Below are 13,847 nucleotides of genomic sequence, written 5' to 3' on the forward strand. Positions count from 1 at the left end.
GTAGTACATTGAAAAAATGATATTATTAGTACATTGGAAAAATCATAATAGTACTTTGGAAAAATGATAATAGTAGTACATTGAAAATGCTCGCTCTCTGATTAGAAATCTGACTACACTATATTAATATGATATAAGATAACTGTTTTTTTTAACAAAAATAATTTTCGTTTTTCTAAGCCTTTTACTAACATTATTGAATGGACATATGAATGTCTTATGGTCCTATAACACCATCAGGCCCCATGCATGCTTTAGCGGCTGCAATTCCCTCGAAAATCCACGGGAGAATTGCGGCCCCATTCATTCCTATGGGGCCATGCACACGACCGTGGTTTCCACGGTCCGTGCATGGCCCAGGAGCCCGGACCACAGAAAGAACGGACATGTCTTATTACGGCCGTGTTCTGCGGTCCAGGCTCATAGCAAATAATGGCCGCGGCCATGTGCACGGCCCGCGATTTGCGGGCGGCTTGCAGGTGACACTCCGCCCCCGGCCGACCCGGAAATCACGGACGTTCACATGGCTACGGTCGTGTGCACTAGGCCTAAGATAAAATAACGTCATCAAAGCAAAGTATTGTAAGTTTATGTGTAGGGGTTTATACTGCTGAACACCATTTATTACCCCCAAGAGAAGAGACCACCAGAAATCCAAGTGATGACTAGCATAAATGGCAATCTTGTCTTACCGGCACATTTCCTATGACTGGATGTGAAAATTCATATCATAAATAGGAATATAGAATTCTATAGGTTGCAAAAGGGTACACGGCATATAAACCGCCTTTTGCCTTATTCTAGGTATGACTCTGGTGCTACAGTATGTTCCCCTCTCTGCATTTAACCCACAATTGCATGTCACAAAGATCTACAAAACGTTCCATGTTATGTGGCAATATCACGTTGCTTCTCATTTGAAATCGTAATTGTAACAATTCACTGTTGATATATGTTATTTTCTATGAATGTGTCTGTCCGATGTGTGCTCACATATAATAATATTGGGTTTAACAACCTTCCTGTCAAGCAAACTCTTAACACACTGTGCTTTTTATGTAATGATGTTGTAGTATTAGTGCACACACATTACAGTGTATGTTTGCCAATTAACCATTCACTTGCTTTATGTGTTGTAACATACACCTCCTTTCTTGTTTCTGTTTAAGCATTGTACGCCATGGAAATAAATGTGGAGAAAGACAGAAAGACAGGAGAGACCAAGATTCTCTCTACGGCTGCAATTGACCCGAAGGTGGTCCAACAGAGAGGAGTAAAGGTCTATGATGATGGTAAAAAAGTAGTGTATGAGCTCCACCATTCAGGTGCTGTGGTGGAAAATGGCATCCACAACTTAAGTGCAAGGGATGTAGATGAACTTATACACAAATCTGCACAATCAAACATAGTAGCAGGGCAAGGCACCTTATCTGAGAGAACTCTGATCACTGAAGGAATCCATAGTAACTTGAAGGAGCAATTGCATTTTAAAGAAGCCAAATTAGAAATGGTACACAAGTCAACCAAAGGGCTGCTATTAAAATCAGGACAGCAACAAGTAAGAAGTAGTGGAAGTAATGTGGCCGATGCCACATTAGAACAACCAGTGACCATGATCTTCATGGGCTACCAGAATATTGATGATGAGGAAGAGACTAAAAAGGTGTTTGGCTATGATGACACCATCAAAGCTGAGCTTGTTCTTATTGATGAAGATGATGAAAAGTCATTGCGGGAGAAGACAGTTACTGATATCTCCACCATGGATGGCAATGCTGCAGAACTGGTCTCTGGCAAGCTTCTCACTGATACCACAGAGCCCTCCTCTCCTGAGGGAAAAGACGAGAGTCTAGTCACAGAACCAATAACAGGTACAGATAAGAAAGCACGCTGCAAATGCTGTGTTGTCATGTGATTATTCCTCTCCTTTTAGTCTAATCAGCACAGACACTGCCAACTTTGTATCGTATCTCGGTGCGAGCTGTACAATACTGTGAACTGGGAGCGGAGACCTACAGTGCATTAATGTTGAGATATCTGCTCCTATTCAAGTGCATAGAAGCAAAGCTGCAGTAACTCAGCACGGCCACTATACAGTGTGCGGAGCCAATTGCTTCTTGTACCAATCACTGCATAGCTTCCGTCGCCCAGAGGCAGCCGGAACAACTGATCGGTGCGGGGTCTGGTTGTCGGACCCCCACCGATCATATACTGATGACCTATCCTGTGGATAGGTCATCAGTATGAAAAACGGCCCCTTGCCCAGACAAGCCTTTTAATACTTTTAAATTTGCCCCATTTACTTAAAAACATACAGTAAGTTAATACATTTTAATATAGGGCGACAGTAGTCTAATCATATTGAGTTTATGATGCTATAGTTATGTGTGCATACGTATGGTGGTAATTGGTTATTCATATACCCAGCAGAGTTAAAGAGTTGTGAGATTAATTACTTATTTGTGCTTTAGTATACATGCTAACATATCATGTGATATCAAACTACTGGTGCTCAAATAACTCTCTTCACAGTTTATGGATAATATGCTTGAATCATACAAGAGTGGATATAAAGGAGAGGAGACATAACAGTCTTTTTTTAAATTCTTTAACTTCTTTTTGGATCCACTCCTGAGTTTGGCTCGAAAAACTGCCACAAACACGGCCTGTGTGATTCCAGCCTAAATGAGATCCAGATGGAATCTTAAGACCTCATTCACAGATTTGTTCAGTATTTTGAAGCCAAAACCAGTTTGGATACTAAACATATAAATATAATCGAAGGATTTAGACTTCTTCTCTGATTTGCATACACTCTTTATTTTGGCTGACCAAATCTTCAAAGTGTGAATGAGGCCTAAGTTCTCGAATGAATAATTAATTAACATACCTGAAGTTAGTAATGGTCTTAAAGGGGTTGTCCGAGAGCCCAAAACGAAAAAAAACCCTCCTCCAACACATGTATATAATTTCCCTTACGGTACTACATAATTTCCTAAAAGAAAATAATAATTTATTGCCATTAACTTACTTGCGATATCACGGCACAGATGCCCCTCTACTTCCGGGACTTAGTGATTCAGCTTAAGCTGATAAACTACATATCCCATTTTGCTTCTCTTACCTGACTGTAGCCTATTCCCCGCCCATTCCTTGCCTCTGATAGGCTGTGCATGCGGCCGGGACTAAGGAGGGGGCTGGCTTAAGAGAGGAGCAGTCATAGTGCCAGCACCTCTAGGTCACCTAATTGATTGATTGATGCGCCGACACCAACCACAGGAGAAGGGAATGCAGAAGTCATGTGGGGCTGTGTCGGCGCATCATCATGTAGAAGGAAACTACAGAGCTTCCTGCATCACGTTCTTGGGCTTACGGGCGGTGTTAATGCACAGAATTGAAAATACAAGTATATTGAGAAGTCACATGGATTCCTATTCTAGGAATAACAGTGGGCAGTTTTAAGTCTCCGGATAACTCCTTTAAAACTCATGCCCATTCACTTGAATAAATTTTTTTTTTATTTTTTTTTAAATACTCTAAACTTCAATGAGCATTTCAATTATTTGTGAACATGAGTCTTAGAAAATGACAACGGCTATGTCTTCGAATTCTCTTGGCACACACCTTTCCTGAAATTTTAGATGTAAATTCTACAAAAGAATACTGGATTTGGTAGTTCCACTTTTGCTAGTTGTGTATAACCTTACTAGTATGTATGAAATGCATAAATGCTGCTTTATCCTTTCCCAGTCTTCCCAATATCATTGGTCCCTGTTTTCCCATTTTATGAAGTGACAAAGCGCCATCTTGTTACTTCCTGTCTATATTATGAACAGTCTTCCGTTTTCCACAGAATAACTGGTGGTGACTTAAGATATGGCGGGAGATTTATTAAGACTGGTTATTCAGGCACAAATTGCGACTTTCGGTCATTTTCCGACTTTTCTATGCCAAACTGGCGCAGAAAGGTTTATAAATTCCCTTTACAATGTCTATTACATGTATAGACAATGTGGTCACTGATATCATTAGCAGCAGACAGACAGAGGCATGAGAACATGTAGAAGGGGAGTCGGGGGGCAATGGTTCAGGGTTTTTTTTTTTATTGGATTATAAAAGTTTTGTTTTGCAAGTGGCTTTGACTATTTATAGCGGATATTGTTTCCATTTTAAAATGATTGACATAGTGATTGAAGTATATGTTAATATTTAGTCAGAACAACTAAACTGTCATCAGGAAATTTATATATGTAAAGAATATAGACCTTAGACTAGTTCCAACTGGAGATTGTGAAATGCCACTAAATTCTGCGGTTTATATCCTTGATTTTCTCCATGTATGTATCTGGGGAGTATAAGACATATGTTCCTAAGCACACCCTGTACACTAGAGAAAACTGCTGACACCTTACGTATAATACTGATCATTTAGATACAGCATACAAATTGTTTTAGAACACTAAATCTCTGGGCCCTGGCTGGTATCATCAATGGAAGTGTGTGGTCCTAAGTCACAGAAGGGCAAACTTCAATTTTAAATACTGACCGTGGAATTCCCTATTAACTGAGCCTTGCTGACATAGGCAGTATTATGGGATACTTTGGAATGAAAGATATTTTCATGCATTGTAGGCTTTGCCAGCTGCACAGTTTTTCTCCCAACAACCTTGAAAAAGCTCCCGGTTATCATATTGCTGTTTTATCTATCAGTATTTGATCAAACACATCTCAGACCCGCCTCATTGGCACAGAAAACACCTTTCCAAATCTCGCTCAGAAGATAAATACTGATGAATTATTTAACATGCCTTCAATATTCCTGCAGTTTTCTTATATTAGAAGACTCAAACCAACTGTTTGGGCATAATTTCCCACCTGAATAGGAAGTCCAGAAACTCATGCACCATATATAAATGTGTATGTATAAAATAGAAACCAATCGATGTATTTATGTATTTATTTTATATATATCACACTTATATGTTGTATATGTCAATACATTTTACTAGTTGACTACACAACATGCTCAGATTTATCTTTTTAAACTTGAGAAACTAGAAAGACAGTTTGGAATCATCTGTAGATGCGAGAAGACATTCCTCGATAATCATAGCCACAACACTAGGACGTTGTCATAATGGTAAACTTGCATTTTAGAGCTCAGGCCCCTTGTATATCATGTTCTGGAGATCCACTTGCATTTGATCACTTGCATGGATCAAAAAAAGGATTAAATTAGAGGGGAAACCTTCCCTAATACTTCTGATACAGGATCTGATGCTCCCTTTGATTAACAAAAGACATACGATAAAACGGATCTCCTATACGTGATATGCAAGGAGTCTTAGTAACGGCAAAACAAGTGCTGCAAAAATCCAGCCTGTTTTTATTTTAGTCAAATTCTCTGGTTTTGGTATAAATTGAGCTGCACATTTTAGGAGCAGATGCTGCCAACTCCTTTTGTCGCAGCTTATTTTTCCCCTAGTAACTTGGATTTATTATCCATGCTTCCATTACATGGAGCTGCAGTTCTGGTGGCTTTGAAGTTTGTTGCACATTAAAAACTGCATCATATTTTCCATTTATGATTGGCAAACAATAAACCATTGAAATAGAAGACTGAGCATTCTTGACCTATGTTGTCATATTAACAGCTGGCATCTAGCTAGGAAACCCCAAGTGACTGTAAATTAGTCATATGGCATGGTACCACCCTGATTTATTTATTTGGCTCCTCTGTTTGTTTCATTGAACAAATCTGCCCATTCTCCTTTTGGAAAAACAGTGTCAAGAACATCAATACCAAACTTCCTCTCAAATTCCTTTTGTAGCTTTGACTTTAGATTTTATTAGCAGTTTAATTCTTACCCCTATTATCTAGCATCGTATGTAATGGTTAAGCTGACCATAGACATTCGATTTTTTTTTTCTGCAGATCCATGGATTTTGAGAGTCTAATGCCTATGGGGCCTACTAGACTCTCAGCCAATGGAAACATGGATCTGACTACATGAGTTTTTGTCTAATCCTTTTGCTTACACCAGAAAAAGCTCTCAACCCCTCCCCCCATCCCATAGTTCTATTGATACGAAATGTGAATAAGTATAATAGAGGAAATTGGGACTGATAATCTTATTCTATGTCCACCTCCTAGAAGCACAATACAAAAAACTATTTATTACATTTTTGTGGAAAGTACTTGGTGCTCATTGATTTTATATCATGTTTAGGCAGGTCCATATACTGTATGGTGAATGTAGGCATTAGTATGTGAAAAACATACAGTAAGCATATTATACAATTGTACTCGGTATTAGCATATTGCTACAACACAGTTAAAGGGGAGTTGGCAATAAGCGTCAATATTACATCGTAAATCTTGTCCCAGATTTGGGCTTTTTTCCAATATGTAATACTCATTAATATAACATATAATAAGGCCGTATGGCATGAATCCTAACAATGAAATCATCCCTATACATAGTGGGACGGCAGCCACAGTGCTCAGCTTTGATTGATTTATTTATTGGTTATATTTATGGCTCCAACTACAGATATCGAAACACTATTATCCAGAGAATGCAGCACAGATTTATTATGTACTGGCTAAAGAACCTGCAAAAAAAGAACAAATACAAAATAATACAACTTTGTTACGGTTAAATAGTAGCGTTTGTTTTTATTTAGAAATGTTCAGAAAATATTTTGATACAAGGTTTATGAGTTAAGCATATTTTTCTATTTTGTTATATGATGTGATTACACTTGATTTGCATTTGTTTACTCAATGAGATGTTTTCTCATCATTTTAAGATATGATCATTTTCATTTACTTTTAACACAGAATAGAAAATTACAGGGTTTCAATTTTAGTCACATCTCTTTCTAATTCTATATCTTATTAACATCTGTGTGTGGATGATTTATGGTACGTGTTTGCATATTAGATTTTTAATGTTCTGTTAGGAAAAATTATTATTACAACCTATTTTCTACTATATACTCCTTTACTTTCCTGTATCTTTCACTGCTTCTTGTTGTTCCTTTTTTTTTTCAAATTCTGTACAAGCACAACATTCTCTTTGATGCCTCGTTTCCCATTGCTGATATGAGACCGAACATATACAAATGGAGTTTATTACTCCAAAAAGTAATGTATTTGATCAATTCAAAATAAGGATACATTTACTTATATCGATTTTTCAGGTAATTAAAAGGCATGAAATGTATTAAAATGAATGTATGAGTCCATACTGAATGGTAGCACAGATGTAGATTGTACTTGAAATCATAAAACCCTTAAGCTTCCTTTCCTCCTAGAATCAAATATTATACCAGGGATCCCCTTATGTGACATAAAGAAAGTATTACCTTCTTTCATCACGTAGGTCCATGTTGGATGAATTCAGGAATCAGCAATTTTGTCATGAAGTTTAGTGCAGTGAACATAATTCTCAGTATATACAAGTATAAGTAAGAATGAATATCTAAATGTGATAAAAGAAAGGTTAGTATTAGACATGTTCTCCCAGCAAAGTCATGTGACTGTAGCATCACAACTGTCCACCGCATTTTAGATACTTCTGGGATATGGTTATGTACTGTGAAAAGGAATCTTCCCATCTGAAAGTAAACTAGTATATAGATCTTATTGTGCATCATTGCTTGTAAATAAACAGCGTGCATTGTGCCTTATAATTATTCATATATAGTATTTTAATATGTAGAACCTTTTCACAACGGCACTTTGAAAATAAATCACACTTTGCCCTTAATTTCATTGCCATAGAATGCCTTTCTCAAACAGGCACTGCCTGCATATCCTTGACTGCCTGCTAATGGCAATATCACACCATTCAATATTATTCCAGTTAGAAAGTCCAAACTTCCACCGTGTTTCTCACTAGAGGCTAATTCTAACTTTTTCTCATCTGTGAATCTAATACTTAGTTTTGTTTATTGTCATTAGCTCAATCGTAAATTGTTTAGTGAAAATCAAAATTATGCCAAGGGTGTTCCTTAGAGGCAGCTGCTATGAGGCCCAACTCAGGTTGGTTCCATCACCCTTCCTCATGGGCCATGTGAACCTGCACAGGGTTCTCCCTCAACAAAAATGTGCCCAAAGTTCCCGCTTCCCTTCTCTCCTAAAATGTCCCTGAATGAGAATTATAGGGGCATGACTTGGCTCCAGTAGGGGGCCCAATTTTGATGTTTGCTATGAAAACCACTATCTTTTATATATGCCTCTGATTCACTCTTACATTTAGCATGTGCCTTTGCACCTATCTAGTTATAAATGTATCCAAGAAACAAAATGATTTAGTGGATGCAGTTAACTATGCAATCATGCTGTTCTTACTCCCTATTTACTGTTAGAAACGTGCGTTTCACTTTTCTTAATTTTGCTTTGTCTGTATCATTTTCGCGTTTTATCCCAGCACATTGGTTTAATTGTACAGACTAAAAGGCCAACAACGTCTATAATCTGATGTCAGAGAGTGAGAGAAATAGAATAGTGTAGAACTGAATGGAAAATATCAGTCGTTGCTAGAGGTCTGAGGGACATGAGATAGTGTGTCATTAACACACTAATAGCAATGACAACAGAAAATGACACTCATTTTTGCATTATTATGACAGGCGCCTGACATCATTACCTAATTCCTATAAAAGGTGAATCAATTTAAAAATATTCATTTTATATCCCATTGACGGTTCATGGATTCAGACACCCGTCCATTCCCAAATTGAAATGGTTCAGTTGTTGCTCCATTGTACCATTTAAATCTATAGCAGTGTAGCATTGTGTTGGATGTTTACAGTGGTTATAAAAATTCTACATCTCTACGAAGGATTGAGATGCCACTGCCCTATCAATTATGATATAAAACATATTTTTGCAGCCCATCAACCTGCAATGATCATGACATGAGCAGGTGCAGGAGATGAGAAGAATTATCAATGACTATTTAAACTTAGTGAGATGAGGCACAGCCAATAAATAAGAATTCGATATCAACAGCAAATGATGATTTCTACAGATTTGAACTGTATTCAACAAGTCTACAATGCAATTATAAAATTCTGCACTATAGGTTATGGTATAAGAATGCACAACCTATAACAATATAAATAAGCAACAGTTATTTAAAAAGGTGGTAATTCCATGCATAGTATTTGCATTATATGTTTTACATTGCTGAGATAGATGCCAGTGGTAACATAGGAAGCTAAAATACATTAATTATTAGAACACAACCGTGACAAAGAGAAAAATATACCAAAAAGATATTGAACTAAAGAGGGCTATTGTTTTCTATGTAGCACATAAATAAGCTTACATTATAGATGTAAACTCAAAATCAAATGAAGCTGCGGTATGCTGGTAAAATATTAAATTTTTTTGAGGCCAAAGAAAATGTTGTGTGTCTTATCACTGCTGTGTAGTGATTGTACGTCATGGGTGAGAATTGTAAACTGAGGCATTTAATCTATGTGTGACTACATGTATGTACACTAGTGGAGTGCTATCCTGTTATTTTACATACTGAACTTGCTGGAATATATGATAATATCTGATGTAATTTGTACTATTAAGTAATTACTTTGGAAACTTTCTTCTTTGTTAAATTCACAAGTAAAAAAATAAAATAAAAACACTGCCGACAGCACACTGTGCTGTAATTGTGGCTTATCTATTTTCTCTGTATAGTATTATTATAGGAAATAAACTTGCTTTTCACTGCTATTGTCTCCTTTCTGCTTTTCTTCTCTTTATTATGCACCCTATCATGAATCTTCACAATCTTCATAGATCTGGCTTGATCCCCTGTCATGAGTCTGCACCCTGGTACTAACCCAGCAACTTTTTGGCTGCTTGGCACTACGGATAAGTGAATGATTACTTCTCATCTCTAGCAAATATGTTTACTTGTATACCTTTCTTAATTGTCACAATATTTTGTGTTGGTTTCCACCATAAGGCCAAGATTAGCTGTGTATTTGCAGTTCGAATTCCACGCTGCAAATCCACAGCAATTTACAGTACAATACGAGTGGAAGGGATTTTCAAAACCCCTTCCACATGTACCAAAAAAATCCTGCAAGGAAATCAGAGCATGCTGAGGATTTTCAAATTCATAGGATGATCCCCCGTGGAAAACAATGCCCGGTGGAATTCATTGGCCATAAATGGACCGGGGCTAAAATAGACTACCATAATTTTGCATCAACATTTTCCCTAAAAGCTATAAACACCTTTGCGCTAAATTGTATTATAGTGTCCATTTGCGTCCTGAATGCATAATTAAGCAACTTTCTAAATAGTCTTCATTAAAAACATCCTACCATTTTGCTGCTTTAGAGTATGTGTAACTCTGGTTATCTTGCTGTTTCTGACATAGATCCGACAGCACACTGCTCCTGGCTGTGTCAGCTTTCTCTGCCCTCATTTCTCTCAGTGTTAAGCGATAGAAGCAGGGAGGATTGAACATGGCAGATTAGAGTTAGAGGGAGGAAAGCATCCAAGTCTTCAGGGAGGACAGACCACACAGGCTAAATTAGTAGTAGAGGCATCCAATCCAGAAGTCCAAAAGTTATTGTGCCCAAATAGTCATACAGAAGAAAAACAGCAAAGTTTTGACCCATTGTAAAGGATCTGCCAGACACAACTTCTGTGTCGACGCCCATAGGTAATCAGTCTGCACCTGCTTCTATGTCTGTAAGACTGACTCCATCTTCCACCACCCAGGATGGCAGGCTTAGGAGTGGGAGAGCCTATCACAGCCTGGCCAGACGGAGCTAGCTCCCGCCCTCTGTCTATTTATACCTGCCTTTCCTGTTCCTCCTTTGCTTGTGATTCTTCTCTGTTGGTTTCCTGGCCCTGCTGCAGCTTCTTGAACTACTGATCCTCTGCTTGTGATTGACCTTGGCTTTACTGACCACTCTTCTGCTCTGCGTTTTTGTACCTCGCTCATCTCCTGGTTTGACTCGGCTCGTTCACTTCGCTTGTTGCTCACGGTGTCCCGGTGGGCAACTTCCCCATTTCCCTGGCTTCTTTGTACCCTTGTCTGTTTGTCTGTCGTGCACCTATTGAGTGTAGGGACTGTCGCCCAGTTGTACCCCATCGCCTAGGGCGGGTCGTTGCAAGTAGGCAGGGACTGAGTGGCAGGTAGATTAGGGCTCACTTGTCTGTTTCCCTACCCCGACATTACACCCATAGTATTGATTGGGTCTTTCTCAAACTTGAGAAAGACCCAATCACTACTACGAGTTGAAACGGGGCTGTTTTTCTTCTGTATGGCTACTTAGGCACAATCCATTTTTGCCTGCTGAATTGGAAGCTATTGCCTCTACTACTATTTTGGATATCGTATTGGGAGTGACGGCCTTCCCATATTTGGCACATCTGCATCCCTCTGTTGCTTGGGTCTTCTGCTGTCCTACCATATTGTTTGTCTAGACCACATAGGATGTCAGTATCAGAGCGAAGATGAAAAAGAAAGTACACACGGTAGTCTGCAGCAGGAAATAGAGATCACACAGGGAGAGGGGAAAATCACACACACTCCTCAGCATCAGTGTCTCTCAGCACAAGGGAGAAAAGTTCCTTCTCGGGCTGAAGAAGGGCAAAGCAGTACAGGGATGTGCTAGTACATGAGAGCTAGTGAAGGCAGTAGCATCCTGGATTCATAGAACTCGCATCCAGCATGTATTACTGGGATGGCCAAAACCACAGGAGAAAAGTTTGAAATTAGAAGCAGGTTGCAAACTGCATATCATGTAGTCTAATAATGAATGAAGGAATAAATATTGCAGCATAAAACTTAACTCAATGTAACCACTAGCATATGTAAATATATATATTTTTTTACCATGTGAAAGGTATCCATGCCCTTTAAAATCTTATCTAAATCTGTGTTCTATATTCTAGTCACACACTGGGGGTTGTTGTTTGGCTCTGATTAATTAAAGGGGACCTCCTTGTTTGTATCAATAAAATGAGTTGAACTAAACACTATGTATAAATATCAGTATAAGGAGCAATGGTTTCGGAGATCTACTGTAAGGGACCAAAGTTTTGCAGTAGTATATTACATTATTACATTTGTTCAACTAAGTCAATTTAAACCTGGAGATCACCTTATAATGGTAAAGAGTCATTAATCTATCAAAGAGTTATCAAAGAAAATGTAAACCGTACCTTCTTGCAGCAGTGATACTTACTAGGTTGCCCAAAAACACTACTACTGTAATCTGGCACTGAATACATAAAGTACATAGTTTAACAGTATATGTATGGCATCAGATGTTACCATTGTTATGTATTTTCTTACATGTAGCTGTCTTCATTACCACACTTGTGTAAATCAGCAAAACCATAACCGCATTCAATAACTAAAGTTTATCTCTATCCATTGATATCATTGTTAAGTGAAAATAGTGATTTTGTTCCACATAATATTCTTATGACAAGTATTGGGCGTGTAACTTACAGCTCTGATAATATGATACAGAACTAGACTAACAAATAAGTAAGCTACTGAAAAACTTCATTTAGTCTACTTTTGTAGAGTTAAAGGTGTTTTTTCATCAGAGACATTTATGACATATAAGTCATAAATGTCAGATTCAGTTCCCACCTCTGGGACCTGCATCTATCTAGAACGGGGCCCCCTAAACCCGTACTACCTCTCTGTGCTCCGGCTGTCTCGTGTGTTTCCCGACCATGAAATGAAAACCGCGTAGCTACGGTACTGTTTCCGTAAGTCCCATAGTAGTAAATAACATTTATGGAAACAGCGTAGCATGCGAGCTACGCTGTTTCCGTAACTACCAGTCAGTTCTATGGAACTTACGGAACTTTTCTTCTTCATGGTCAGGAAACACAAGTCAGCCGGAGCACAGAAAGGTAGAACGGGGTTTAGGGGGCCCCATTCTGGAAACAGGTGCGGGTCCCACCTCTGGGACCAGCAGCTATCTGACATTTATGGCATATCCTGGGGATATGCCATAAATGTCCCTGATTGGGAAACCTATTTCAAGCAGGGTACATTATGCTTAACCCCTAAACATTGCTTCACACGTTTTATGCCTACTCCATCTATAAGTTGGTACAGCGTAAGGAAATCCCCTTCCATATTATCATTCATGTTAGACTTAAAGTGGTTTTCCACCTTCTGATAACTGATGACCTATCCACCGGATAGGTCATCAGTATATCATCGGTGCCGGTACGGCACCCGGATCCCGCACCATTAAGCCACTCCGGTGGCATGCGAGCCCCGGATGTTATGACACATACAGTGAAGGAAATAAGTATTTGATCCCTTGCTGATTTTGTAAGTTTGCCCACTGTCAAAGACATGAACAGTCTAGAATTTTTAGGCTAGGTTAATTTTACCAGTGAGAGATAGATTATATAAAAAAACAACAGAAAATCACATTGTCAAAATTATATATATTTATTTGCATTGTGCACAGAGAAATAAGTATTTGATCCCTTTGGCAAACAAGACTTAATACTTGGTGGCAAAACCCTTGTTGGCAAGCACAGCAGTCAGACGTTTTTTGTAGTTGAGGATGAGGTTTGCACACATGTTAGATGGAATTTTGGCCCACTCCTCTTTGCAGACCATCTGTAAATCATTAAGATTTCGAGGCTGTCGCTTGGCAACTCGGATCTTCAGCTCCCTCCATAAGTTTTCGATGGGATTAAGGTCTGGAGACTGGCTAGGCCACTCCATGACCTTAATGTGCTTCTTTTTGAGCCACTCCTTTGTTGCCTTGGCTGTATGTTTCGGGTCATTGTCGTGCTGGAAGACCCAGCCACGAGCCATTTTTAATTT

The 13,847-nt window shown here is 38.6% G+C and overlaps 1 protein-coding gene across 7 annotated transcripts in view; it reads left to right on the forward strand.

The window, feature by feature from the left end:
* The window catches only part of PALM2AKAP2 (PALM2 and AKAP2 fusion), a 399,528-nt gene that overhangs the window by 171,782 nt on the left and 213,899 nt on the right, over positions 1-13,847 (forward strand). For 5 of the 7 annotated variants that reach the window (XM_075825567.1, XM_075825570.1, XM_075825568.1 and 2 more), the window contains exon 7: positions 1,170-1,871. The exons of 1 other annotated variant lie outside the window; for it this stretch is intronic. In XM_075825567.1, coding sequence (XP_075681682.1) covers positions 1,170-1,871 — 702 coding nt within the window. Of the gene's footprint in view, positions 1-1,169; positions 6,749-13,847 lie in introns of those variants that run through there. One more of the 7 variants, XM_075825575.1, reaches the window with a different exon arrangement.

The sequence above is a fragment of the Rhinoderma darwinii genome, chromosome 1, assembly GCF_050947455.1.
Source record: "Rhinoderma darwinii isolate aRhiDar2 chromosome 1, aRhiDar2.hap1, whole genome shotgun sequence".
In the NCBI taxonomy this organism is placed as follows: Eukaryota; Metazoa; Chordata; class Amphibia; order Anura; family Rhinodermatidae; genus Rhinoderma; species Rhinoderma darwinii.